The sequence below is a fragment of the Paramormyrops kingsleyae genome, chromosome 10, assembly GCF_048594095.1.
Source record: "Paramormyrops kingsleyae isolate MSU_618 chromosome 10, PKINGS_0.4, whole genome shotgun sequence".
In the NCBI taxonomy this organism is placed as follows: Eukaryota; Metazoa; Chordata; class Actinopteri; order Osteoglossiformes; family Mormyridae; genus Paramormyrops; species Paramormyrops kingsleyae.
In genome coordinates this window covers 20,720,573-20,747,575 of record NC_132806.1, presented here as the reverse complement: position 1 = coordinate 20,747,575, position 27,003 = coordinate 20,720,573, and the positions used below count along the sequence as shown (strand labels likewise).

The window sequence follows — 27,003 nt, the reverse complement described above, 5'->3', positions numbered from 1 at the left end:
GCTTTCACAATGAATATTGATTGAAACGCAAGAAAGTAGCAACAATAAAATCCCTTTCACAGTTTATTGGTAGATGGAATGAAAAATGAAACTGTGACCATATAAATATAGAAAGCGATAAATATGATGCAGTGACTATTATTAACACTTGGGACGAGGGCATCGTCAACCACCTATCTTTCTTGTGTATTTCAGTTTATATCTCGCTGAAATCATTATGTAGAATCATGAAAAAACACTGACTAAATCTGTAATCGGTCTTCTTTTCAAAACTTCCATTTTTGGAAGTATTAAAGTTTTTTAAATTAGGTTAAATAGGAAAAAAGGCAAACTGTACCTCCTTTCTTTGTCTTACTTGCATCAGGAGTGTATAGGACTGCTCTCAGCTGAAGATCGCTATTCACGTTCTAAATAGGATGGGTTTGAACTGGCGATCTTGTGATTACAGGCAGACAGGCTTAGCACACTGAGCCATGGACACAGGTACAAGAATTGCTGCTGAAAATGGCAACAATTTCTACCTATATATATTTGAAAAGTAGACCATCCAAGGTTTCTGAGGGTGTTTTTTAAATGTTTATATGTTACTTACATGATTTGGCGAAATTTCTGTCAGGCGGGACCGCCGACCCCAGAGGGTTAAAATAAAGTGCACAAAACACTACTTTTGAATTCATTATAAAATTTTCGCATAACATTGCGATTAATCATGATTAATCAGACAAATCATGCGATTAATTACGATTAAAGATTTTAATCATTGCCCAGCACTACTATTTAGCCTAAATAATGGGTTATTTTTTGACGTATCGAACCACAAGTGTTTCAGATTTATTTTATACAAAGAGGTAGTGCCACTGAACAAGTTGGTGATCTTTTAAGTGAACTGAATGAAATGAACTGTGTCCCAAAGAAAGCGTCATTTTGCTCATCACTAAAAGGCACTGGTTTAGTGAATAACACTCAGACCTCCAGGTTTGGGGGCTTGACTCCGCCTCTGCTTTTTGTTTGGGGAGCTTACAGGTTCTCCTCGTGTAGTGTGCATGCAGGAGCTCTGTGACCTGTCCAGGGTGTACCCCTGTCTTGTGCCCTATGATGATGGACCCAGACCAAAGTAAGTAGTAGGAAGGTGATACTCATTACACTCCTCTGGTCCTGTCTCTTATTAGGTGGAATGCGTCAAGCAGTCATCACAAAGTTACCGGACGACCACATGCCCTGTGATGTCATCCAGGTGTTAGAGGACAAGCAGGAGATCCAGAGCTCCACCATCGTGATTGTGGTGCCCCTCCTCTACTCGGTTGCATTTCTTGTTGGGCTCCCACCAAACATTCTGTCCCTGTGGGTGATGATCTTTCACATGGAGAAGATCCCATCCACCATCCTCCTCATCAACCTGGCAGTGCTGGATGTGCTCCTCCTTCTGATGTTGCCCTTCCGCATCATCTACTACTTTGCTGGTTTGAACTGGTTCTTCGGCGAGCCACTGTGCCGACTGGTCATGGCTCTGATCTACGGTAGCATGTATGGTTCTGTGCTCTGCCTGGCATTTATCAGCATAGACCGGTATATAGCTCTGGTTCACCCCTATAGTGCTCTGACCCTGCGCAGCCATCGCACCTCCCTGGCCATGAGTGTGTCCGTTTGGGTGGTGGTCCTGTTGACTATGCTACCCCTGTTACTCTTTCGCCAGTCCTACCAGCTGAACGACCCTCCCATCAACACCTGTTATGATGTCCACACTACTGCTTCGGCCACTTCCTTTTTCCCCTACGTAGGCCTTTTTGGTTTCTGCTTCTCACTCACTCTGCTGGTAACTGTGTTCTGCCATGGCGCCGTGCTGAAGACCCTTCTGGCCAGTGGGCACCGCTACTCCCACGCTGCGTGCCTCACCGCCCTGGTCTTGCTGGTCTCCCTTGCATGTTTCCTCCCCAGCAACATTGTCCTGCTTCTGTACTGCATAAACAACAAGTACAACCTCTATGTGCCCTATGTAGTCAGCCTGGCCTTCAGCTGCTTTGGTCCCTGCATTGATCCCTTCATCTACAACTATGTGTCTGATGACTTCAGGGACAAAGTTCTCAGGGTGCTCAGCTGCTGCCATGCTGGGCAACAAGTATCCTCCAATAACAGCGGCATACATTTGTCAAGCAGCAGCCAATCCAGGAGCACCTTGCTGTCTAAGTTTTGGGGGCAGATGAAAATGTGCCAGGAGGTGTGATGCAGAATAGATCTAAAGTAGTTTTGTATGGGAAGTTTGAAAAATTGTAATTGTTGGAAAAAAAATATTTACACCCCTTGCTCTGTACTAGTGACAATTAGCTCACTGTCTTATCTAAACAGAACAGTGAGTTTTGCTCAGTCATCATCACTCTACGGATCCTATTTTTCCATCAAGCACATAACTCAAAGTGCTTAAATATACGTATTATGCACATATTTCTCAAACTTTTAGAACAGGAACCAAACCTCTTTGACTATTTCTAGGCATGACACCCCAAACGACTTAATATATCACAAAAGATGCAAAATATTAGTATAATATAGACATATTTTAAGTTAGCTTACAGCATTGGAAATTCCCCTTACTGAGATCAGGACCTAGTCAACACAATCACACACCTTATGATGTGACCTGAAGCGTAACCAAATTAATAATGTGCAAGATAGGTTGTAATCGTTTTGCTTCCTGTCTTGTATTCAGTCTGTAATAAATCCTTTGCATCCTTTACTGTGTCCCATCGTGACACTGGCCCATTTCATTACATGCATATTTATTATACTCATTGTCACTTTTCTAACTGGGCACCTGATGACTTAAACCCTTTCAAAGTGTTAATTTGACACTCGAGCATCAGTACATTCCCAGTCCCGCAACACATCAACCAAGAGTCAAGACTAAACCAATTCACCTTGGCACGGGTGGACTGGCAACAAAACTGCAGCCTGGGAATGTGATGCTGATCCCCCCTTAGTAAATTTTGCCGCTTGGGGGGGGGGGGGTTCCCTTGGTATATTTCGCTGATTGCAAACAAATAGTCAGCCACCAATGAAATGATGCATTATCCATTAATCATCTCCTGTGATCAACCTGGAAATAAACCGGGATCGACCAGTTGGTTGGGCACCCCTGTGGTACAGGCCGTATAATGCTGGGGTTGGGGAAGGAAGACCAGTCCAAACAGGAAAATTCCAGAACACAGTGCAAATGAGAAAATACATGGAACATAAATATGCAGACATATAAAAATACACATAATATAAATGACACTTATAGGTCTCAGAACATTTAGGTAAAAACATTTATTAACATTTCCAGTTAATCCATACAATACTCCTAGTAATTGTACAGATTGGTGAGTGTGTGAGGAGTATGGATTACATGAGCAGAGCAGGTGACGGGGCTGTCCGGGGAATACAGTGTTGTCATTCCGACAGCTGCCCTTTCCAGTTATATTTCTGGTTTGGACTATGACATTTATTTCTTGATGTATAATAAATGTGACACGTTTTGTTTTATTACATGAGGTGCTTGACTTAAAATAGCCTTCCAGAGTGTGTAGTTAAAAACGCTCTTAAAAGCATTTAAGTCGATGGCAGAATGAGCATAAGGCTCATGTACGTGTGACATGCCCATATATTGGTATTTCTGTGCCCAAAGTGCATATTTGGCCTTAGTACATGTTAAACCCAGATTTAAGTCGATGGCAGAATGGGCAGAGGACCTGGTGTTATTTATGGATGGCCCAGGTTGGGGTGCTCTGTTTAAGGCTATGCATGTGAAACCTGATAAATATGCTTTATCTGAGTATTTATCTTGAATATTAGACCTCACACACCAAATATATAAATAGTTTTATTTTTAAGAACCTTTCTACAAGGAACTGATCTGTGATCCACACAAGTTGAGTGTAGATGCAGGTTCATGGTATATACTGTACCACGTAACTCCTTAGTTGCATTTGTTTAGCTTGCTATGTTGTGGCTTGTCAGGACTAGAATGAGGTAAAAGTAACACAATAGGGCAGTTACACTAGAGGCACGTTTTGGATTAACAATGAAACTATGGCAAAACAGCATGAAAATGAGGATTCTTATGTTTCACGCTAATTATGTCTACATCCATGCAGCTAGCTTGTTTATAATACATAAACATGGACATGTATGCTAACATACTGTAACTTTTAACTAATAGAAAATGCGAGTAAAGAAGGGGCTAATGTTACATTTCATGTTTACAATGGAGCCAAGGGATTTAAATCATCACTTGTTACATTTCCACTAACTTGCTGTGTTTTGACTTGTCAGGTTTTGTGCTAGCTAATGATATCTCACAAGTTAGCTAGCTAGCTCTATTGGCCTGGTCTAAGCCAAAGATGGTTACATTTTTCTCAGTCCTGTTACCAAAACTCAAAACTTAAAAAGCATGTTTAAAAGTATGTCAACTAATTCATTTGATATTCTCTCAAGAAAGTGTTTATTTTAAAGAAATGGTTGACTACATGTTCAAATAATATTTATGACTAAAAAAAAATCACTATATAGGCATGCACGTTGTATTTTTCCAAAAGATGCAAAGCCATTTTATATTTTCAAGACCCAAACCTGAAATTGATTAAATTTTTTTTATAATTTTTTTTGATTAAATTTTTTATCATGTAATTTATTAAACAAATGGATAAATGATGGACCAGACATAATTGGAAAAAAGTGGCTTATCTTTATTTGTTTTAATAAAAATAATCAAGTAACAGGAATGAACACTGGGTAACAGGAATGAACTTTGGGTAACAGAGACATGTGCTTGTGTGTGCGTGCGTGTGTGTATGCGTGCATGTGTGTGTGTGTGTCTGTGTGCGTGTGGGTGTGTTTGTGCGTGCATTTGTGTGTGTGTGTGTGTGTGTTTATGTGCGTGCATGAAAACAGCCTTGTCTGGCCTTTTCTAAGAGATCTTCTCTAGTGTGGCCCAGAGTTCTTTTTCGATTTCCATATAGCGACATGTGACTTGCCTCAGGGGTGGCATGATACACAAAACATCCTCAAAAAGGTACCAAAGCATGTCTTCACGCGCTGGCCAGAAAAACCTGTTGACCCCAATTTTGTGCAACGGACCTCAACATGTGTTTCACTTGTATCTATGATGATGCCAGGGTATAGGTCACCCTCGAACTTCACCATACTGTACACCATTTGCCAACAACTTCAGGACTTTGCCACTGATCTTCCGTCTGTTGATGACTGAATGTGAAATGCTTTGCATTAAAGCAGTCACAGGTCAGGTTTTGTTTTGTTGTGCACAAGCAGCTGACGTCCCTGTATGTCAGTTCTCCTTGGGCAAGGGTCACTGCCTGATGCATCCGCATGGTGAACGGAATAGGTGGCACATAATTGGGCATCTCCAAACCTGCTTCCTCTGCTGCTTCCTCACTGACAAAAAACAACATGATTGTTGTTTCTGCCTTTTGCAACACAGCATACAGCTCTGCAGCATTAGGAATGTCTGTCCCTTTGCTGAGCAGACTGTCAGCCGTCCTCTTCAGGGCTCCTCCCACACCATCTGGGGCACCCTTCCCATGGCTCGCCTCTAAGAAGTTCCACGTCCCAGCAGTGAATCCTCTTCTGAACAGCTCAGTACAAAACATGAAACAATTCCCTCGCTGTCTATACTGAGTGAATGGGCCATCACTGTAAAAATGGATGGTGGAGACCTCCGGATGTGCAATCTGCACGTCATTAAGCAGTGGTGACAAGTGCTGCCAAATTGCTGGTGGGCCCGTTTGTCTTGAGGGGGACACTGTGCAGAAGGACATCGGGCGGGGGGATGTATGCACATAAAACACACCCGTGTGTTGGTGTGATGCTCCGAAGTGGACTGCCTGTATTTCTGTGCTGTACTTGCAGAGGTAATTTTCTGAAAAGTCAACATGAATTAGACATTCATGTGCTTTCAAGCCATGTCTCAGTGCCCTATAGTGGCTAAACTGATTATTGATTTTGTAAGTGTGTCTCTTAAACCTATGCAGTTGCAGGTTCAGCAGTTCCAGCAGTTCTTCTTGTGTGGTCTGGAACTCTTTTTTGATTGTGATTTTAGATGTTTTGCCACTGGGGTCATTCTTGTGTTCCTTATCCACTATTGCCCACTGGAGATACGTCACTTGACTCTCTGCATTTGTACTGGCTAGAGACTGGGCAAGAGAGGTCTTTGCATTCAGAACATTCTCCGTACATGCACTTAATGTTTTCTGTATCGCATGTGATGGCTTTCACAAGGTCATGCAGATTGATGGTGCTGATCACTTTCAAGTGGTGCAACTTCTGCACAATAAAACCCAGAATCTCATGCATCTTGTACATGTCAGTGTATATGAAGGTCAGTGTATATGAAGGTCAGTGTTTATGAGGGTCAGTGTACATGAGGGTCAGTGTACATGAGGGTCAGTGTTTATGAGGGTCAGTGTATATGAGGGTCAGTGTTTATGAGGGTCAGTGTTTATGAGGGTCAGTGTATATGAGGGTCAGTGTATATGAAGGTCAGTGTTTATGAGGGTCAGTGTTTATGAGGGTCAGTGTACATGAGGGTCAGTGTTTATGAGGGTCAGTGTATAAATGAGTGACACCAAAATTAAAGCTGCACTTTACTTGTGGGGGCACAAATAATGTAGTATTATGCTATTATGTATTAATTAACCACAAACTAAGTCTTAGTTACATATCATCTCATGTTAATTCATTATTAATGAATCGTGATGCATGTTTTATCTGAACAACTGAAGGAACTACTAAGGAACTACTGAAGGAACAAGTCATGAATAACACAAGTGAAATACTGGTCTCATGTTTGTTCATCATTAATGAATCATGGTGCATTTTTTTAATCAAGTAGCTACTATATTTGTTCATGACTGAGTTACTTCTAAGTATTTGTGCCACCTACAGTATGTGTTACCAAAATTACATTTCAAAAATGTTTGTCTGTTACTGTTCAATCCCTGAGTTCAGTTATTTTTTGCTCCAACACAGAACTACCCTTTTTGTAAACATTTATAATCAGATGATATGCAGTCATAAAAGATGACTACAGCGATCATAAAAACTCTTCTCAGTGACAGGCTGCTGTTGGCTTCTTGCTCTGTGTTGATTATTGATGACTGAAAGCTTAGTGTAGCTCAGCTATCTTTTCTCTCTGACTCTTGCTCTTTCTGGTGATAAAGGAGATCCTCCTCTGATGGGATTGACTTCAAAGAGTGAGAAAACAGCTGGTGAAAATCTAAGTCAGAATGTGAGGCAAGAAAAGACTACAGGAAAGGAGGGTGAGAGAAACATTAGGGCAAAGCAGAAGCCGACTCCATGACTATAGAGACGATTCCAAAAATACAAAATGGTGCTGTAATACTATCCTTCAGACTTACAAATGGGGGAAAATGTCACTTTGATGAAGAACATTTATATAAGGGTTTACTGATGTGTGCCAAGTTACCACCGGGTTTCTGTGATTGCATTCAGGGCAATGGTCCTAGCAGCTGCCATGCAGTCAAAGCAAAAAGCATAAGCCAGAGAGCATCAGAAGATCCGGGAACAGCAAATGTCACATGAGGGAATATTTCAAGCATGCATCATCATCTATCTTTGCATAAAATATGATGTGAAGACAACATAACTGGGAATATTTACTGTGGCCTGTCCACTTTGTTTCCGAGGTTCGAGGACATTAAGGACCCTTAATGTAGTTTATTGAATCGAGGAGATTCATTGGTTTAATACTTAATGAGGCACCATGGAAACGTGAACCCAAGTGCTGCTAGTGGCAGGATGGCGTTTGCCTGCCATTCAGGGCTGTGTGCAACTGCCTGTTCATCACGTAATCAAGCGGCTGCACGTGGCGTCCCTGACCCTCTACATGCTGCTGCTTACATAGATAAGGCCTCCAGCATGACGACGACGCCCAGTGGGGCGGCTGGCCCTCGCTCCCATCTCCCGCCTCCTCAACTGCATCAGCATCAGACACTTCCCGCCCTGGACAGTGAGCGACGGTACCGTCCTGGGCATTGGCTTTTTGGCACAGGTAGGCGATTTTGCGAACTGTTTCTGTGGACCTTCTTAATTGCTGGCTGTTTTTTGGCCTAAGACCTTTTCTGCGACCTCTGCCAGGATAAATACGGCTTAATTTCAGTTTGTTGTTTGCTTACTGGAAAAGTTACATGTTGAATAATCAAGGTTGTTTTTTATTTGTAAAAAGGCGGACCAACCTGGGACAAATTGAAGTAAAAATTGATGTTTTGGCTGGGCTCATTTTTAGGTTTAATGGAAGAAGTACTGAATGTCTATTTTTGTGTTTATTTTAAAATCTATTAAAACAAAATTAAAGCGCTTCAGATACACTAAAGCAATGCAGTTGCTCCTTTTCTCTGAGGTTAGTGTAACAGCAAAAGCAGGTTTCCTGTTTCTGCCACAAGTCCAGCTTTTGATAAAGATTGTGCTGCATGGCAAAATTACTGTTTCAGAACTTTCACTTTGACTTTACATGCAGCACCCCTTCCCTTAAACTCTATTGTCTGAAAGTGAAACTTGAAACAAAGACCCGAGGAGCCTGCCGTGCACTGAAGCTCTCTGTTATTTCGTGGGGAACTTCTCATATTGCAAAAAGTGAAGTATAGGATTTTAATTAATTGACATAGACTCTTATTTTGAAATGTGGGGTGAGAGGGTTTAAAGAGACTTTTTTTTATTTTTGCTTAGTTTTTAGAGGTTCTGGTTGAAGTTGTGGTGGTGTGACTGTATGGTCTTCTAATAATATTAGTCTTAAAATACTAATAGTCCTGATCGTTTGGAGTTTGAAGACCCACACTTGAGGAGCAGATAGTTAGAGGACTGCCACTGAGATGAAAAACTCAATATTCAGCATTACAAAAACAACAAAAAAGTATTTATTATGTGTTTTAGATAATGGCTATTAGGACTAAGTGTCCCTATTAAGTTATATAGATGCTTGTGCTCTGTGCATTGTCTTCCTAAAGAAAATTCTGAGATTAGTCACGGGGTTTATAGTCAATTTATACATACAAATGTAATACAGACAAGAGAAGAGCTGATATTCACCCAGACCACACCAGAGATTACACCAAGAACCGTTGGAAGGCATGACTGATAAAGAACAAAAACTGTGTCTTTTAGCAAAACCTTTGCGCCCCATCATGGTGCACATCACAGCGAGCTACTGCACTGAGAAGGTTTGCACTGTGTAAAACATCCTGATGTGCTGATGCCATGACTCTGCCAATTTCCTTGAATAATAATTTGGCTTGTTTATTTTGCTGCGACCTGTTCTTTTGAAACTTAAATTGCTCTGATACTTGAATTGTAATAATACAACATATTCTTACTAATTTTGTGATGGATTTTTTATTCATTGTACAGCTATGCTTCATTTTTCCCAAACAACAACAACAACAACAACAATAATAATAATAATAATAATAATAATAATGATAATAATAATCAGAAGAAGCCATGTTGCTCTTTTTGTGAAGCATATCCAGATCTGGTTCTTTTTCAGTGAAATTTGTCTTGACCTGAACATCCCAAGGCTGAAAAGAGGGGTGAGAGAGTTAATAGATGTCAGGCAGAGTGACCCATTTAGCTCCACAGAATTGTAATTACATCTTCATTTATGTCTTAATTTAACTGTTAATCTTAATCTTCAAGGTTAAGGTTTTAAGTATAAACCAATGGTAGTGTAACAGTGCAACAGACAGATGGTGACTCATCAGAGTGAGTGTAATCATCACTTTATTTTCACCACAGAGTTGCTTCAAGGCACATAAAAGTCTTACCCTAAACTGACTCTTAGAGCCAAAACATGAACCCCAGCTCATGGCTGACATTGTAGTAAAGAATACTTGGACACAACAAAAAGAGGTACGACTTTACAAAAAGGCTTACTTTTGCCACTTATAAATGGTAGCGAAATAAACTAAAAAACATTATAACTTGTTTATAATTGTCTTTTAATGATTTACATGGTGTTCCAACATAATAAATAATCTGATTACAAACCATGCATAAACCCTTTATAAGGGTAGTCTTTTTATGAAGTGGTACCAAAAACGCACATTCCTATTCCTCGAGGGATCAGAGCCTCTGGCCCAAGGTCTGACTGACTGGGTATGTCCCACACATGTCCAAAGATGATTGTGCAGTCACTGCTGTCTTTGTGGTGCAGGTGTGCAGGAGCAGACGTCTTACACATCAAACATCATATGGTTACATGGATCCCAAACCAACAACGCAGAGCAATGGTAAGGAGGGTATGAGTGTACTGGCCGGCCTTACATGTGGTCGTTCCCTGCCCTAAATGCTACGCTTCTGTCTGGTGACACACAATACTTTACAGAGCTTGTTTGAAAGGAAAAACAGGCTAAAATGTTTTTTTTCAGGTTTACCTTTCATCCTTGTGTATTGATGCACATGTGAAAAGAGGGAGAGGGAAAAGTCACACAGGCAGATTGATCAGCATTCGGCCATCGGTTTGTTGCAAACTCCTGAAGGACGGGCTGTCAGACATGGGGGATCTTCCTCCTCTGTCTCCTGTGCTGCAGATCTCATCATGACGGCTGCTATGCTGGTCACGGTGATCGGCATTCTGGCCGCGACCCTGTGGCTGTACTGCTCATGGCGGAAAGAACAGTCTGACGAGGTGATCTGCTGAGCCCCAGCTGACACGTATTGCAAGAACAAGGGAGTGGCTCCATCTCAGCTGGCTCTTACGATGTGACCAAAGCAAAAGGGACATTTATGCGATGGCCAATTAAGATACTTTGGCCAACTGCAGCCCTCCCTTCTCACACATAACAACAAACAAACAACAAACAAATTTTTTTTTGTATAGCGCATTATCACATTACTTCATCTCAAAGCGCTTTACAATAGCCATTGTCCTTTTCATCACACATGATGTACATAAAGTTCTACAGAATGAACCATATAAACATGTTAGATTCTTTGAAGTAGATTACTTGCTGCAACTTTTAATTTAACTGAGGAAAGAAGTTTCTTCTCTTTCACAGCAAAATAATAATAATCTAACGTTTAACAAAGAAAAATGTCATAAAAGGCATGATGAATATGCATTGTCTTTATACCATACTCTGATTGATTAGCATGTTGCCTGATTTCTGTCTCACATTATTGCCATTTAGCCAGCAAATGATCCTGATGCCAAGGAGGAAGAGGATGAACAAGAAGAGGCTGACAGTTAATTATTGGCACAGACCATTTTTGTTCACATTCTTGGGGCTATGTTTGGCCTTCACTTTACTATCAGTTATTTAACATATAAATACAGCATTGATGTCACAATGTTTATTGCTTGACTTCTCCCATTTTATGTATACATTTAATCATGCTGTTATTTTATTTTTACATGATTACATAGAAAAGATTTATGTGATGTATTAGTACACATTATACTTGATAATTTTTTTACTGGATTTGTTCACAAGTAAACTGGACTTCAAGCATTTTTTTCTGAATTACCTTATTTGAATGGTATAACTGCCAGGCAGAGGTGGAAATTTCAGGTCCAGAAAGTAAAAATCCAGACCAGGATTTTGTTTCAACCAACCAGTTGAGCATAAAGAGTCACAGTCATATACAGTAGTACTCAAGTGGATGGTTGAAACAAAATCCTGGTCTGGATTTTTACTTTCTGGACCTGAAATGTCCACCTCTGCTGCCAGGTTGTATTACACACTACATAACTGTTACAATACATACTTTTACAATTTGTCTTTTGGCCATTAACCTCATCCAGTAGTAGATCATTGTAAGAACTTGGACACGTCTGTCAGCACATGTCCTGCCCTGTAATTAGTAACACGACAAAGCCATTCAGTCATTACATAACTTACCTAACCGTTGATAGCAATGCCTTATGATTCCACAGGCCACACAAAAAGGAAATTGCCATACGTCCGTGAAAAATGGTGGGTTTTTGTGACTGTTGAGCGTTAATTGCTCAATGGGTCAGTTGATACGGAAACTAGTGCTTGGTAGCCATGGACACCTGAGCCCCAGTGCACAAAGCCGGGCCCATAAAGACAGAGCTGGGTGAGTTTGCCTACCCAGAGCCCTGACCTCGACCCCATCAACCATCTCTGGGATTAACTAAAACAGAAACGGCCAAAAAATCCCCCAGACAGACTCATCCAACTCATCCCAAAGCAGCTCTATAGGGTTTAGGTGGGGGGACTGTGGGGGCCTGGTCATCTGTTGCAGCACTTTTTTATTTTTTTTCAGTAGCAGAAGCTAAGGTAGGCATTTTTATTGATTAGTTCAGTGTGATAGTGAGCCTTAACAGAGCTTTGGTAAAGCTTTAAACAATCTCTAAAAGTTTCATATGAGACCTGAAGTTTATCTTTTTTCCACTTATGCTCTGCCCTTTGTACTCGTGTCTAAGAGCACGGGTGTGGTCATTCAGCGGGGGTGCCAACATTCTTTACCTTGGATATTTTTAGTTTTAAAAGATCTACAGAATCCAGAGTGTATGTGGTGAGTGAGTGAGCATAAATTTATTAGTAAAATGAGTGGCTGGGGTAGAGTTTATAGATAGGAGAGGGACATGTGCATGGGGCTGGCAGGAGGTGGTATGGGGACGAGACAATGAAAATTCAGACACAACCATAAAATGATCAGAAATGCCAGCATGAACAACTTTCAGTTTGGAGACAGTGAAACCAGACCATATCTAATGTAAGCCCCTTCTGATGTGTTGGAACCAATACTGATTGGATAAGAGTAAAAGAATCCACAAAGCACAAAAACTCGTTCACCATGGGTTTTGATGGACAACAAATATGGATGTTAAAATCCCCTACAATCAGCAATTTATCAAAACAAGAGGCCATAAATGACAGAAGATCAGAAAACTCTTGAATGAAATTACTGTTGTTTTTAGGTGTTTTGAGGCTAAGTTTAGAGATGGCGCTAGTTTGAGCCTTTCTTTAGCTACTTTCATGGAATACCCCCTGGAGCAGATTTGTTCACTCACCTAAGTTACCTTGGTAGCTCAGCGGGGATTCATTGAAGACACGTTGATGGAATGGAACTCCCACTTAAATGAGCCCGACTTGTCGAAATAAGTCAGACTTTCCCTTAATCCTGTGCCGGCGCCGTATAAATAAAACCAGGGCTCTGAAGTCTCACGTTCTGTTTGCGATACACGCATTTCAACCAGTTGACACACTCACGTGTCACACCTTGCGTGTCTCACGCTGAGAAGTAAGGGATAACGCCCAGAGAGGTGTCCCGTTATGTAGAATTATATGCGCAGGCATACAGACTGGAGTTTTCCACCGAGTTAATTTGACCTACCAGCCAATCAGAAAATATCATTTGTTGCATGTGATCCCGCTGCAGACACGTTATTACAGGGATGCGCACACATATGGGTTGCAGACAAGGTGGAAGTGGCAGAGCAAGATCCGATTAATGCGGTAGGTTGGGCCAGGGGCGCCGTAAGGGGGAGGAAAGCTAGGACGATTCCAAGGGCCCCTGAGTGACAGGGGCCCTAAAAAATTAGGAAAATAACTGGATTGGTTTGGACTGGGGGGCCTAATATGATATGCTTTCATGGGGCCCAAAATCTCTAGCAACGCCCCTGGGTTGGGCTCTAAAGTGTCACACACTGACTGTGAGACAGATGCTGCGCCCCTAAAAAAATGTATCTAACTCCAAACTTTTGATGAAGCTGGAGGGACCTGGTAAAATATAAATAAAAGGCTGTGTCCCATTATGATCCTCCCAGTACCTAACCAATAACTAACAAAATGACTTGTTCAAATAAAAGATTAGTGCTGTAATGTTTAGTGTATTCTTTTTGTTGTTATAATTGATTTAAAAACGTATTGGTATCAAAAAAGTATTGTTCAGGAACTGGCATCAAAATCAAGGTATCATTCTGGCACTGGAACTGAAAGATTTTTAACAATGCCCAGCCCTAATGTGGAACTCACTCCATGAAAAACACAAGTTGTTTAAAGTAAATACCTCACAGATTATGACTATGAATATATGGCATGAGACTGGTTTTTGTTTCTGGTATGAAGTATAACAGGTAACACCCTGCACATGCACCCTCTGACACACCGGACATGCGAACAAACGATCAGACAGAGCAGCAGAGCAGCCACCTCGGCACCAAAGCCTCAGTAAGTACCCTCAGCTTCTCTGTGAACATCATTTCATGTTCAGCTTTTTGTTTTGATATGATATTGTTCCTCAATGCACAATTTAAACTGCCAGTGTGCATATTGCATAAACACCTATAGGATCTGTAAAAGCAGCACTCAAACGAAACAATAACCGTTCACAAGAAAAAATAATACTGCATGTACTGTAAGTGCTTAGCATTGTTATTTTGTTGAAAAACAGATGATTTTCAGTAGGCGTGTAATCTGGCCACAGTTATGGTTTAGGAGGAACCGATGTATCCTGATAGGCAGCTGAAATGCAGAACTTGATGCTATGGTTCTTGGCGCAGTGAAGAAAATTCTCCAACTGTTGCTTGAAACTTCCTCCCTGTTGAAATGGATAAAGCCCAAATGCCACGTGACTCCCTTGATATAAAGTGGTACCACCAGCACTGGACTGACACATGTCCTGGTTCCTGCAGACCTCAGGTTTTGAAAGACACAGGCTTTAGAAGCTTCCGCTGAAGGTCATCATGAACACACTGGTCATTCTTGCAGCTCTTGTACCAATTGGTAAGGTCTCGTCCAGTTCGGCTCACTGCTGGATCTTTCTTTGCACCCTGATGATAGAGCAGTGTCGATTATAGAACATCAGCTACAGTCTTCAAAAATTGGGCATAATACTTGTCACATTATTTCTAGGCAAATATCCTTAAGCAGTTAATCCAAAAGGTTAATAGTTAGGATATTTCACAATTATTATGTGTAATGCACATTATATAAATATGATTCTCTGTTTTTATTACACTATGGGGGACATTTGGTTCCAACAATGTAATATTAACATAATCCACACGGTCGCACACACTATACCGTCCAAGTTATCTGTGGACGTGTTGCCAACGGAGTTTTATACGTAAAGCACTGCGTGTAATGTGTTATCAACTGATATTGCTAACAATGGCAATTAACCGGGCTATTTGTCGGATTTACGGTAGTTCGGGCTAATTGTAAGTGAACGAAGATAAAGACCATTTAAACTGAGGTACCTTAAATCCGACTAGTTGTCCGGCTAAGCAAAAAATCTTGCTTTTTGATATGGGTCCATGGTATTGCACTTCTGTGGCAGATGGAATGGAAGATGTTCAATAAACATGTTAAGTGCATATATATTCCCTTTTCTTGACTCTGCTCATGCAAAATGAAATGCGATTAATATAGATTAAAATGAATGATATTTAATAAATCCACAGCAACCCAGTGATTAATCTGATTAAAAATTTTAATCGTTTGACAGCACTAATATATATATATAATTATATAAATAAATATTTCAATCTGCTGTGACATAGTGCATTAGGGGTGTAAGTGAAAAGCTGCTGTTATGTTCTTCATTCCTTTCTTTCAGTGCTGTGTGCAAAGCATCCCTCCAGGCCTGTCGATGCAGTGAGCAGAAGTGAGTACAGGCATGCTGTCTTTCAGCTGATACTCGCACTGCATTCATGCTTCTGTGCATTTTTTTTTCGTTACTCTATCTTTGATTCTCATTTTACTACCACATTTTTGCAATTTGCATAGCTGCCACGCTCATTGGTTGCTGCGTTACCTCACTTCACACATTTTCATGCATAATCGTGCATGGACACACCTTCATGCGATAACACTTTCCTACGCACACTGACACACATACACAAATATCAGCAGAATAATGGTATTGACTATGGTGGTAATTACAGGGTCTGAGATGGTAAAGTTTGGCACCCTCTGCAAAGGGAACCCGGCAAATAAACCAAGGGGCTGTGACAAATTCGGCTGTGGGAGCTATGGAGCCAGAAGGTAAAGCACAACAACAGCCTAATAAAATGGACTGGGCCAGTCAAATATACTGCTGGGAAAGCACATTGATGTCGAATCACAGAAATGACAGAGACGATGCTAATATACGTAGCATTTCTAAAAGGCCAGAACTCCAGCAGCTGATAGGCTAAAGCTGATAGGCTTCAGGTACTTTTGCTCATTGCATATTTATCTAAAATTGAGAAAACAGCTACATGCAACAGAGCGTATCACCAAATGGAAAGTCACAGTGACATTTCCAGATTCTGTTAAGGTTCTGAATTTGTTGACTAAAAGCCTAAAAAGAAATAACTAGACTTACTTCAGATAAAATAATTGAGTATTACTAGTTACTATGTAGTAATAATGATGAAATTATATACTGTTTATCTGCAATATTTCCTGTGATGTGTGGCGTTACTCTAACGCTAAACATCTCAGTCCCTTTAATGAACCTTATTACCTTCCAGGGATGGTGGAAAGAGGAAGCACTTAGGCTTGGACATCTCTTGCTCTGATGGTGACACCGTCCTAACTCCTTTTGATGTGAACATCACTGGACTCGCCCGTCCATACAAGAACAACAAAAACCCAGCCATTAACAACGGCGTTAGCCTCAGTGGACAGGGTAAAGCCGCTAATGTCTTTATTGCTTGATCATTCAGTGCTAGTTGTCACTCTTATATCTTAGCCAGATATATTATGGTAAATGCTGGAAATGGAAGCAATTTACAGAAGCTTCTCTGAGTTTTAGTTCAGTACCACCAACTTATTTAAATACTGGGCTCTCGAGTGAGGTGCTGACCCCCGAATGTTCTCGGGGCACTGGGTACTCTCTGACCCCAAGCTGTCCTTACTTGTATGTTCCTCTGGGCAAAAGCATCTGCTAAACATATACCGTATTTTCCGCACTATAACGCGCACTGCATTATAAGGCGCACCGTCAATCAGTGGTCTATTTTCAAACTTTTTCCACATACAAGGCGCACCGGACTTTAAGGCGCTTTAAGCAAAACAAAAGTCAGATAAGCCAGTCAACCAAAATTTATTTTACATCACGTGTTCACAATGACTGTCAACATTGTTCAAACGTTTATGAGTGTCTTCACTACTCTTTAACACGTAAAAAAAAAGAGTCTTATACCGCTAAATCAAAAGTCAGCCTATTAACAATAACTCAAAATTGAACACTTATAATACGGTCCTATACCGCTAAATCAAAAGTCAGCGTATTCATAATAACTCTTGAAATTGTTAATTTATAACACGTGAAGCACTACACAATACACTCACTTTTCAATACTAAAACATTCAAATCGCTTCGAGTTCAGTATGCACAACAGAAATTAATCCACGTTTAAAGCGCACTGGATTATAAGGCGCACTGTTATTTTTTAAGAAAATCGAAGGCTTTTTAGTGCGCCTTATAGTGCGGAAAATACGGTAAATGGAAATACTGGAAAAGGTGTGCCACTCGAGACACCGCTAGTTCCTGGGAAATTCATTTCTTTTGTAGATAAGAGGGTTTGCTAAAAATAACTGAGTTCATTTGAATGTGAAATATGTGAATGGTTTCTGATCTGGTAATGTGTATCCTTGTTTATATGTAACATTTTTAACTACTCTGGGTACATGTTTCCAAGGATGCAGAATATAAATATTAATAGACTTAAAACATATTTGATTATTATTTAATTACTTGAATAAGTTCTGCTATTGATTCTCCATTAACAAGTTAATCTTCCTGATTGTGATGGATTTATGAATTCAGTAATGAATGTATTGATTGGCTAATTAATTAATTCAACTCCGCATTTAACCTTCCGGGCAGGTCTGTGCTTTAAGTTGTTCTATTTAAAGCCAGTGAAGACTTCCGGGATGCTGAGGAAGGGGGAGCGACTTGGAACTATGCTACCTATGCAGAAGGTCTATCCGGGCATCGGCTCCCACGTCCACGTCCAGATGTGTGACCATTCCGATCCCACTAAATATTTCTGAGCCAGTGAAGTAGGCTTGGCTGCTCCCATTCCAACTTAGCATAGAACTTTCCCTTACAACTTCCCTCTGAGCACTGGACACTCTCTTCCAAAGCCCCCTGCCCCGTTTCCTGCATTAATGGTATGCCAGTATGGGAGCAGCATGCTCTGTTTTCTGCATCAACAGATTTCTAAGCATCTATGTATTTGTACCTTCAATAAAGAACGCATCACATGCAAACCAGGCAGGAAGAGTAAGTTCTTGACCTTATTAAATTTGGTAGTCCCGTGGTTAGTGCCACTGCATGTGTGTTTCTTCTGGGTAACTCTCCTTTACTCCCACAGTCCAGTTAAGCTAACCAGTGTCTTTAAATTGCCCAAAGTGTATGCCAGTGTATATGTGTCCTGTGATTGGCTGGCATCCTGTCCCAGGTGTACCCTTGCCTTGTGCCCGGCACTAGGATAGGCTCCTGGCCTGCCCTAGTCTCAGACCAGCAATTTGAAGATGGGCATCTGTAGTTAATAAAAAGTAATGTTTGCGTGTGTGTATGTATTCTCTGCCATCCGAATCACCAAATGCTGTTTTTAAGCAATTTATTCAGCCTGCATGGTAGAAAAGGTGAAGCCCATCCTGATCCCGATCCTGATCCCAAACCTGATCCCGATCCCGATCCTGATCCCGATCCTCATTCAAACCACTTGACATTATTAGAACAAAACAGATTCTCAGGTCTCGTGCGTGCAGCATGCTACTAAACAATAAATAGATGAAACAAATAATAAAATGCTAGAGGAAAATATCTGAACTGGAAATGAAATGAGCTAAGGTAAAACCTCTGAAGTAAAAATTAAAAAGTAATGCACAGTATGGTAGCAGCGACTTCAAGTGATCAGTGCAATTTCAAGGGTTAGTGACAGAGTGACAAGGCAAGTAATTATAGTGCAAAATCAAGGCAAATTATAGTGCAAAATGTACTTGGGTGGTGGAGCAGTTTAAAAGTCAAACTGCAGCTGGACAGAAGCTGTTTGTGGATGTTTTTGCTCGGATGCAGCGCAGCCTCCTTCCCAACGGCGGGGGGGGGGGGGGGGGGGGGGGGGGTGCACAGTGCATGTGCAGGGTGGGTGGGATCATGAAGGATGCAGGAGGCTTTTCCCTGCATCTGGTGATGTAAATGTCCCTGATGGGTGGTAAGCTGCACCCGATGGTCCTCTGGGCAGATTTTACCACCCTCTGTAGCGCCTCCTTCTCTGCCACAGTGCAGCTGCCACACCACACAGCTGTGAAAGGACCTGAGGACGTCAGCCTCCAGTCCTGCTCTTTTCAGCTTCCTCAAGAAATAGGGGCACTGGTGGGCCTTCTTAGTGACAGCTGTGGTGATGGTGCGCCTGGTGAGGGTGTTGGTGAGTTGTACCCCAAGGTATTTGAGGGAGGTGACCATCTCCACTGCGGCTCCATGTATGTGTGTGTGTGTGTGTGTTGGGGGGGGGGGGGTACGGGGGGGGGGGGGGGGGTGCCAGTTCTGCTGAAACCCACGACCATCTCCTTGGTCTTCTGGATTATGAGGTTGAGGTTGTTGTCCCTGCACCACCCTATCAGGTCCTCCACCTCCAGCCTGTATGCCGTCTCGTCCCCATGGGTGATGCGTCCTGTCACCGCTGTGTCATCTGCAAACTTCACCCCAAGGTTGTTCTTGTAGCGAGCTCTGCAGTCATTGGTCATTAGTGTGTGCAGCAGTGGGCTGAGCACACAGCCCTGGGGGGAGCCAGTGGAGGATAGTGGAGGACATGTTGTTATTGATCCTTACTCTCTGTGGCCTGCAGGTCAGGAAATCCAGGACCCAGTTACACAGATGTGAGGAGGTACCTAATACTGCCAGCTTGGTCACAAGCTTCTGCGGAATGATGGTATTGAATGCAAAGCTAAAATCCAGAAACAGCAGCCTCACGTAGGAGTCCTTATTCTCCAGGTGAGAGGGGGCCTGGTGTATCACAGCAGAGATGGGGTCTGCTGTGGAAAAGTTCCGCCTGTATGCGTACTGGTGGGAGTCCTTAGCCACACTGATGGTCTGGTGCAGGTGCTGCATCACCAGCCTCTCAAAGCACTTCATGATTATAATCCTGATCTTGATTTTGGTGAAACAACTGAAAACACTTTTTCTTGCAATTTAATTACTTTTTTGATCGGTTTCATTGCACTAGAAATGCAACGGATTAACAATCTATGCCCTTACCCTATATATGGTCATTAAACTAAAACAAATTTAGAGTAGATAGTAATAAGATTATGTAGTGTTTATTTGTAATATTTCATTTGCCATGTTGTGAAAAATCATAACATCCATGAAATATTTTTTCTAGCTAAAAACTATTTAACTGCTGCTAATAATTTTGGACCTTCAAGGGTGCATATGATGTTGGGCCCCCACCCCACACTAAACCAATCCAATTATATAATCCAAGTAGGGCCCCTTGGAATGGCCCTAATTTCCCTGCCCTTTATGGTGCCCCTGACTAAAATTTCTAAGAAGTACTATCCCACATAATCTGATTCTGTATGAACCCCGATCTTCAGTGATGTTTGCTGTTCCCTATTCTAACGACTGTAACGTCTGTGCTGATTGTTTCCAAAGAGCTTGACGTTGTGCCAGACACCAGTAATCTGCCAGTGCAACTTTGTTTTATTGTGTGTATCCTTTGCTACTCTGTGGGCTGTTCCATTATGATTACTGAGATACTAATGAAAACTTTCTCATTTGTATTTGCTGTTGGCTATTCACTGTAAGTCACTGTCAATATCATTCTTAATTATAACTGTTTTTAAAATATAATTCAGTATTCATTTCTCTCTTACTCTTTGAATGCGTAACAGTAAATATGAAAGTTACTTTTCTTCAGACAGTTTGCATTAATCCAAAAATTAATGTGTTAAAATCTACTAAAATAATCATCTCAGAATCACAAGTTTGTAACGACACTAGAAGGCAGATTTACTAACTTAAAAAGTACGGTATAAAAGACGCAGGTGTTTCATTAAAATGTAATTGAATTTGGGACATAAAACATCCTACTATGGTGAAACATGTAAACCCAGCAGGGAGCAATGGAATAATTAAAGTACTTTCTAGAATTTGTTTCTCGTTAGGCAACGTGAAGGAAATGCATTATGTCATGGAAACTTCCTGGTATTTATAGATAAGGATGGAGCTTAAAATGGTTTGTTTATTAATACTTTAAATACATTTTAAAAATAATTATTATTAAATAGTTGTTGCTTTATACATATAAGTAATTTTCTATTCTAAGGAATTTGGTGATTGTTATTTTTATTTTTCCCATTTGCTAAATTTATTAGCTATTTAAGAATACAGTCTGGTTTGTTTATATTTTTTTTCATGTAATTCAGCTGTCTCTGTTTCTCATTAAACGAGATTTTGAGATTGTGTCATTGTTCCATGAAGAGTGATATGGAAATTTTGATGATCCAGTAGAGTAAAAAGGCTGCAGTGTACATTCTGGAAATCCTTCTAAATATTTGCATCAGGGATGCTTTGCTTGGAAAGCGCCGTGAAGTTGTGTGCGAAACAGAGCAGTGCTGTGCAGGGACACTACAGCTGGTCAGTAGACAGAGCATATGCCCTCTGCATGTAATCCCAGAGGGACGCACTGACCCTGAACACATCAGAGCTAACCCGCTTTCCTGACTCCAACGGCACTCACTCAGATGGTGCCACAGATTACACTCTTTTGATGGTGAAAGGCATAGTTGCACCAGACCTTACTGGCACATTTATGTAATAACGACTGTGTTAAAGTCAGGGGACAAGACCATTATTCTTTATTCATTCATATTTAAATATTTTAAATGTGGATGTACAGGCAGTCGCCGGGTTAAGAACATCTGACTTACAGACAACTGGTTCTTATGAACAAGTCATAAAGCCTAAAATTCAGATTAAATACAATGATTCATAATAACAAACAAAAAGTCTAATTTGTGTGTACAGAGCAGCTTGGATGCTAGCGCGTTAGATTCAGTTTAGTACAACAGGCTACCTGATACTCAGCCCTGAGCAGATCCACATGTCGGCTACATGGACTCGTGCAAAGCAGTTGGTCCTGAAGTCTGGAACTTGCGGACAGTTTTGTTAATAATGTTTGTAATGATGTGATTCTTAAGTATATATAACCTAATGAAGTACACATGTTGATTGATGGTTAGGTAATATATGATAACATCATGACTTTACTTGATAGGACACATCATCTTTAACTAAATGATGAAGTACATACATAATATGGAGCATGGGATTGTACCAAGTCCAGATCATATATGTGTCTAGAAGAATCCAGGCATGCCCGTTTTCTGTGTGATAATTGCAGAGAGTTGATCAGCTTAAAGTTCCAGACTTCAGGACCAACTGCTTTGCATGATTCCATATACTGTAGCTAATATGTGGATCTGCTCTGGGCTGAGTATCAATTAGCGTGCTGTACTGAACTGAATCTAACATGCAGGCATCCAAGCTGCTCTATACCCTTACAGAAAAGAGGCTTGAAATTGTTGAAGTTCATGCTAAATAAATAAACAAATAAACTACTAGAGGTCTTGTGTTCACACTGACTTTAGATAAAACAGCACTAATTGTGTATTGCATGGCTATAGACAGCGGAGTTGGACAGAGGAGTGACTAAGGGTGGGGCCTCAAAGACCAGAAGCCGACCCTGTAGATAGTAGGCTATTAATAGATACTTAATTATTAAAGTGAGCCATGAATGCATTACTAATTAACAATGATACTTACTGCTTATTTATGTATGATTGATTTAGGTTCAGTATTTACCAATGTTCTAATCATTAGTGAATGCATTAACTCATCATGACTCAGGCATTAGTTCAACTATTAATATATGATAATTTATGTACCACTATTGCAAAGTGTTACCATTATTATTATTATTATTATTATTATTATTTACTGTGCATTACTTTCTGACAAACCCACAAATTCAACATAAAGACTGACTTATCTCGTTCGTAACCTTGGCACTGCCTGTATTGCAATACACGGTGGCTCAATGGGTGGCACTGTTGACGCACATTTTTGGGTCAGGGTTGAACAACTGAATATCATCTTTGCTCATTGTGTGGCATTTGCATGTTCTCCCAGTGTTGTGTGGGTTTCCTCTGGGAACTCTGCTTTTCTCCCACAGTGCAAGGACATTAGCAGTTAGGCTAATTAGCATCTCTAATCTAAATTGCATATGAATTAGTATGTGCCCTGTGAGAAACAGGCCTCTGTCCATGTTGTACTTCTGCCTTGTATTTCCTGGGACAGGCTTCCCTGATCCCATAGTAAGCAGTATGAAAATGGATGGATTGTATTGCGGGATGATCACCTAATCATTATTAGAAAAGCATTCAAATATAAAAATATAAAATCAATACTAAAAAAATGTACTGAATAAAATCAAATCATTATCTAGAGATGTGTCATGTGATGGACTTGTATCCCATTGAGGATATTACCCTTATTTAAGTAATCAAATAATGATCAAATTGTTTTAAGTTTGCTAATATTTATGCTTTGCAACCCTCGAAACATGTATCCAGAATTGTTCAAAAAGTATAAAAATAATGCAATGGAACAACAGGCTATTTTAAGGCAGTGGTGGCTTAATGGTGAGGGACGTGCACTTGTAATTGAAAGATTGCTGGTTCGAATCCCTGACCAGCAAGGAACCACTGTAGTACTCTGAGCAAGGTACCGCCCCCAGGCACTGCTCCCCGGGCACTGAATTAGCTGCCCCCTGCTATGTCACGAAGTCACATATGGGTTAAATGCAGAGGACACATTTCGTTGTTGTGCACTGTGTGCTGTGGTCAACAATGACAATTAATCCACTTGCAGAGTCTCTGCAGTTTCGGTGAAGTGGTGGTTTATTGAACAGTAAAAATAATATAATGTAATACAGTGTAGACAATAGACATAGACCGGGTACTGAAAGGCAGCTCAAATACAAATTAAGGACAGTTCTTCAGCCCCCTTTATACCCCAAAGACCCTCCCCAACAAGGTTCTGTGTGTAGGTGTTGTGAGTGAATTTACATATAAAGACTGTGAGGGTCCTAAGACAGGGATTGGACAGGACAGGACGGAGATTTCCCGTGAGAGCAAATGGTAGCTTGGCCACTGTCAATTGAATTATCTTCCTTAGCACCCTAGTGGTGCCGACTGGAACCCCCATTCTCTCCCTGACCTCCCCCATGATCATGAATTGCTAACACTGTCTGTATTCAAATGATCAACCAAGAACACTGGGACATCTTTACTGCACTTTTCCTTATAGTATTCCCTTGCCTTCTGCTCCCCCCAGTGAACTGCATGATGGATAATCTATAAATCTACCAAATATATACACATTAATTATCTCTCTACTTTAAATAACATAGTGTGTATCATTATTCCTATATATAAACATTTTATTACACTGTTACAATTTTTGTATTGTTAACAAGATTGGTTGGATTGATCTGAGTTCTTCTGCCCAGTTGTGTGCTTTGTGTGTTGGTGTGTATTTATTTGCTTTTTTACATCAAACGTAAGATGGCGAGGCTGAACTTGCGTGTTGAGCTTATATCTTACCTTTACAGGTATATGTACAGCAGAGTGTGGTGCTAAGCCTCTGTGCCTGTGATTGGAAGGTCGCAGGTTTGAGCCTGGCCTTGATCAAGGCCCTTAACCCCTTCCTCTCTGGGTGCTGCTATGGATGGCTGCCCTTTGTAACCCACTTGCTCTCCCCTACAGAGGCATAAAGAGAATTTCCCAATGGGAATGTATCTATTAATATCCTGACTGTAATTTGGTGAACAGGTCACTGTTACCATTAATACACACCATCAACATCTCATTTCAACTGCATTGATTAATTTATTCAAGTGTATTTATTGATATATTTATTCAAGTGTATTTATTGTCCATTTCTTTCTACACAGGCTACCCAGATACTCGTTCAGTCCCTCGTCATCTCCCGCCTTGACTACTGCAACTCGCTCCTAGCGGGTTTACCACTGAGCGTCATTCGTCCCCTCCAACTGATTCAGAATGCAGCTGCTCGACTTGTTTTCAACCTCCCCAAGTTCTCCCACACCACTCCTTTGCTGCGCTCCCTACACTGGCTTCCTGTGGCTGCCCGCATCAGATTCAAAACACTGATGCTCGCATACAAAGCCAAAAATTATCTGGCTCCATCCTACCTAAAAGACCTCATCACACCCCGCACTGCACCACGATCTCTCCGATCCTCCAGCACTGCTCGACTGGTCCCACCACCCCTCAAGGCACAAGGAAGACACACCTTCCGGCTCTTCTCTGCTCTGGCACCAAGTTGGTGGAATGAACTCCCCCTAGATGTCTGAACAGCTGAGTCACTGAATGTCTTCAAAAGACGACTTAAAACACACCTTTTCCAGAAATACCTGAATTAGCACTTCTGGCATTATACTTTCTGGCATTCCTTAAAAAAAAAACCAAAAAAACAAAAAAAAGCACTTTTCCAACAGAGTATTAGATCGATGGTATTCATAGCCTTGGTTTTATTGAGCTAGTATCGGGAAAAATTCATTGTGGAGTCTTAAAGCACTTATGTAAGTCGCTCTGGCTAAGGGCTTCTGCCAAATGATGTAAATGTAAATGTAAATGTAAATATATCCCCATTTAGGTAAGCAGACCCTGGGAGTATGGGAGCCTATCCTTGGCAAGGCTGGGGTAGAGTCTGAATGGGATCCCAGTCCATCTCAGGGAACACGCACACGTGCACTGACTCATGTTTCCGACTACATGTCTTTGGACTGCGGCAGGAATGTGGAGTACCTGGAGGAAACCAGCAGGACATAGATTTCAGACTCCACACACATTTAGTAGATCGGTGGGATTCATACCTCCAACTCTGGTGGTATAAATTGCCGTTACTGCCCCACCCCCAAAAAAAAGAAGAAAAACAAAACACAAGCTTAAATGACTCTTAATTTTTTCAAATTACTGGGTTGTAACAAACACTGGTTCGCTAACAGATATTTTTTACTTACTTGTAATTATACTCCTGCCCTTATGGGGTCAGTATAGTTTCCTAGAGGGATATAAGGAGTAAAGGCAACAAAGGCAGCCATTTGTCTGGCCGTTGCAGGGTTTACCAAGAAACTTTCATGTCAGAAGAAAAGTGTTGATTGCAAATTATGTAACTACAATATTTCAAAGGGCTGCTACTTTGCTATTAAACAGCTTTATTTATCTCTGAGATTGCATCAAGCAGGCTAGGCACTGTGCTTGTTTGCTAGGCAGTGTAATGTGTGTATCCGACTGTCTAACCACTCAGTGCGCCATCAAAGAATACTTCTGCTAATGTAATGTAACATTTTTAATCTTTATCTTTGACTTGTTTTTTAATTCATTACCCATTTTTTATCCTCCAGACATTGCTTGTAGTTATATGATAACAATGAGAGTTTTGTTAAGCTCATTTTTGTTGAAGCAGTTGTGCTTGACATTTTATGGAAATAATCATATCAGATGTCATACTATGTCACAGCAATGTGTCATCAGACCCACAGGATACAGAGTCTAAAAAAGAGAACACTATAAAGCAAACAAAGGCTTCTGAAACATCTCATTATTTCAGTCATAATTCTTATACTCATTATTATCATTCTTTGAAAGAAATATCAATTTTGACAAAGTCTGAATTGTTTTTATTTCTTGTTTATTGTCTTCACACATCATTGTAATTTCCTGAATCATTTTATTTTTTTATGCACAACAAAAATATTGACATGTTGAGTATTTAGCATTTCTAACGCATTTTTAATTCGGCTAATGCTTTGGAAGAATTAGCTGGGAGTCAGTTGGGATCTCATGTTTTCTATAGACAAAGGAACTGGTGTATGTTCGAAATGAATGAAAGTATTCCTGCAAGGATAAATGAATACACTTTGAATCCTTTCCAGTGGAT

The 27,003-nt window shown here is 40.8% G+C and overlaps 2 protein-coding genes across 10 annotated transcripts in view; both read left to right on the top strand.

Moving 5' to 3' along the window:
• LOC111843587 (proteinase-activated receptor 4-like) overlaps positions 1-7,876 on the top strand; it is a 62,787-nt gene extending 54,911 nt beyond the window's left edge. For 8 of the 9 annotated variants that reach the window (XM_072717465.1, XM_072717468.1, XM_072717469.1 and 5 more), the window contains one exon: positions 1,170-2,731. In XM_072717465.1, the coding sequence (XP_072573566.1) occupies positions 1,170-2,221 (1,052 nt within the window). In that variant the 3' untranslated portion in view covers positions 2,222-2,731. Of the gene's footprint in view, positions 1-1,169; positions 2,732-7,211 lie in introns of those variants that run through there. The other variant, XR_011993602.1, reaches the window with a different exon arrangement.
• Positions 7,877-14,610: 6,734 nt separating this feature from the next.
• Positions 14,611-18,239, top strand: LOC111843734 (leukocyte cell-derived chemotaxin-2-like). The gene is made up of 5 exons (XM_023811545.2): positions 14,611-14,759; positions 15,595-15,642; positions 15,923-16,022; positions 16,493-16,650; positions 17,854-18,239. Exons 1-5 carry the CDS (start codon positions 14,720-14,722, stop codon positions 18,018-18,020), a joined length of 513 nt encoding a protein of 170 aa, XP_023667313.2. The 5' UTR covers positions 14,611-14,719; the 3' UTR covers positions 18,021-18,239.
• The last annotated feature ends 8,764 nt before the right edge of the window (positions 18,240-27,003 follow it).

What these genes read in the sequence shown, in the direction of transcription:
- LOC111843734 (XM_023811545.2), top strand. Translation starts at nt 14,720, where the DNA reads ATGAACACACTGGTCATTCTTGCAGCTCTTGTACCAATTG. An exon ending in TGCAGCTCTTGTACCAATTG is followed by an intron (nt 14,760 to 15,594) that starts GTAAGGTCTCGT and finishes CCTTTCTTTCAG; the next exon opens with TGCTGTGTGCAAAGCATCCC. An exon ending in CGTTAGCCTCAGTGGACAGG is followed by an intron (nt 16,651 to 17,853) that starts GTAAAGCCGCTA and finishes CCTTCCGGGCAG; the next exon opens with GTCTGTGCTTTAAGTTGTTC.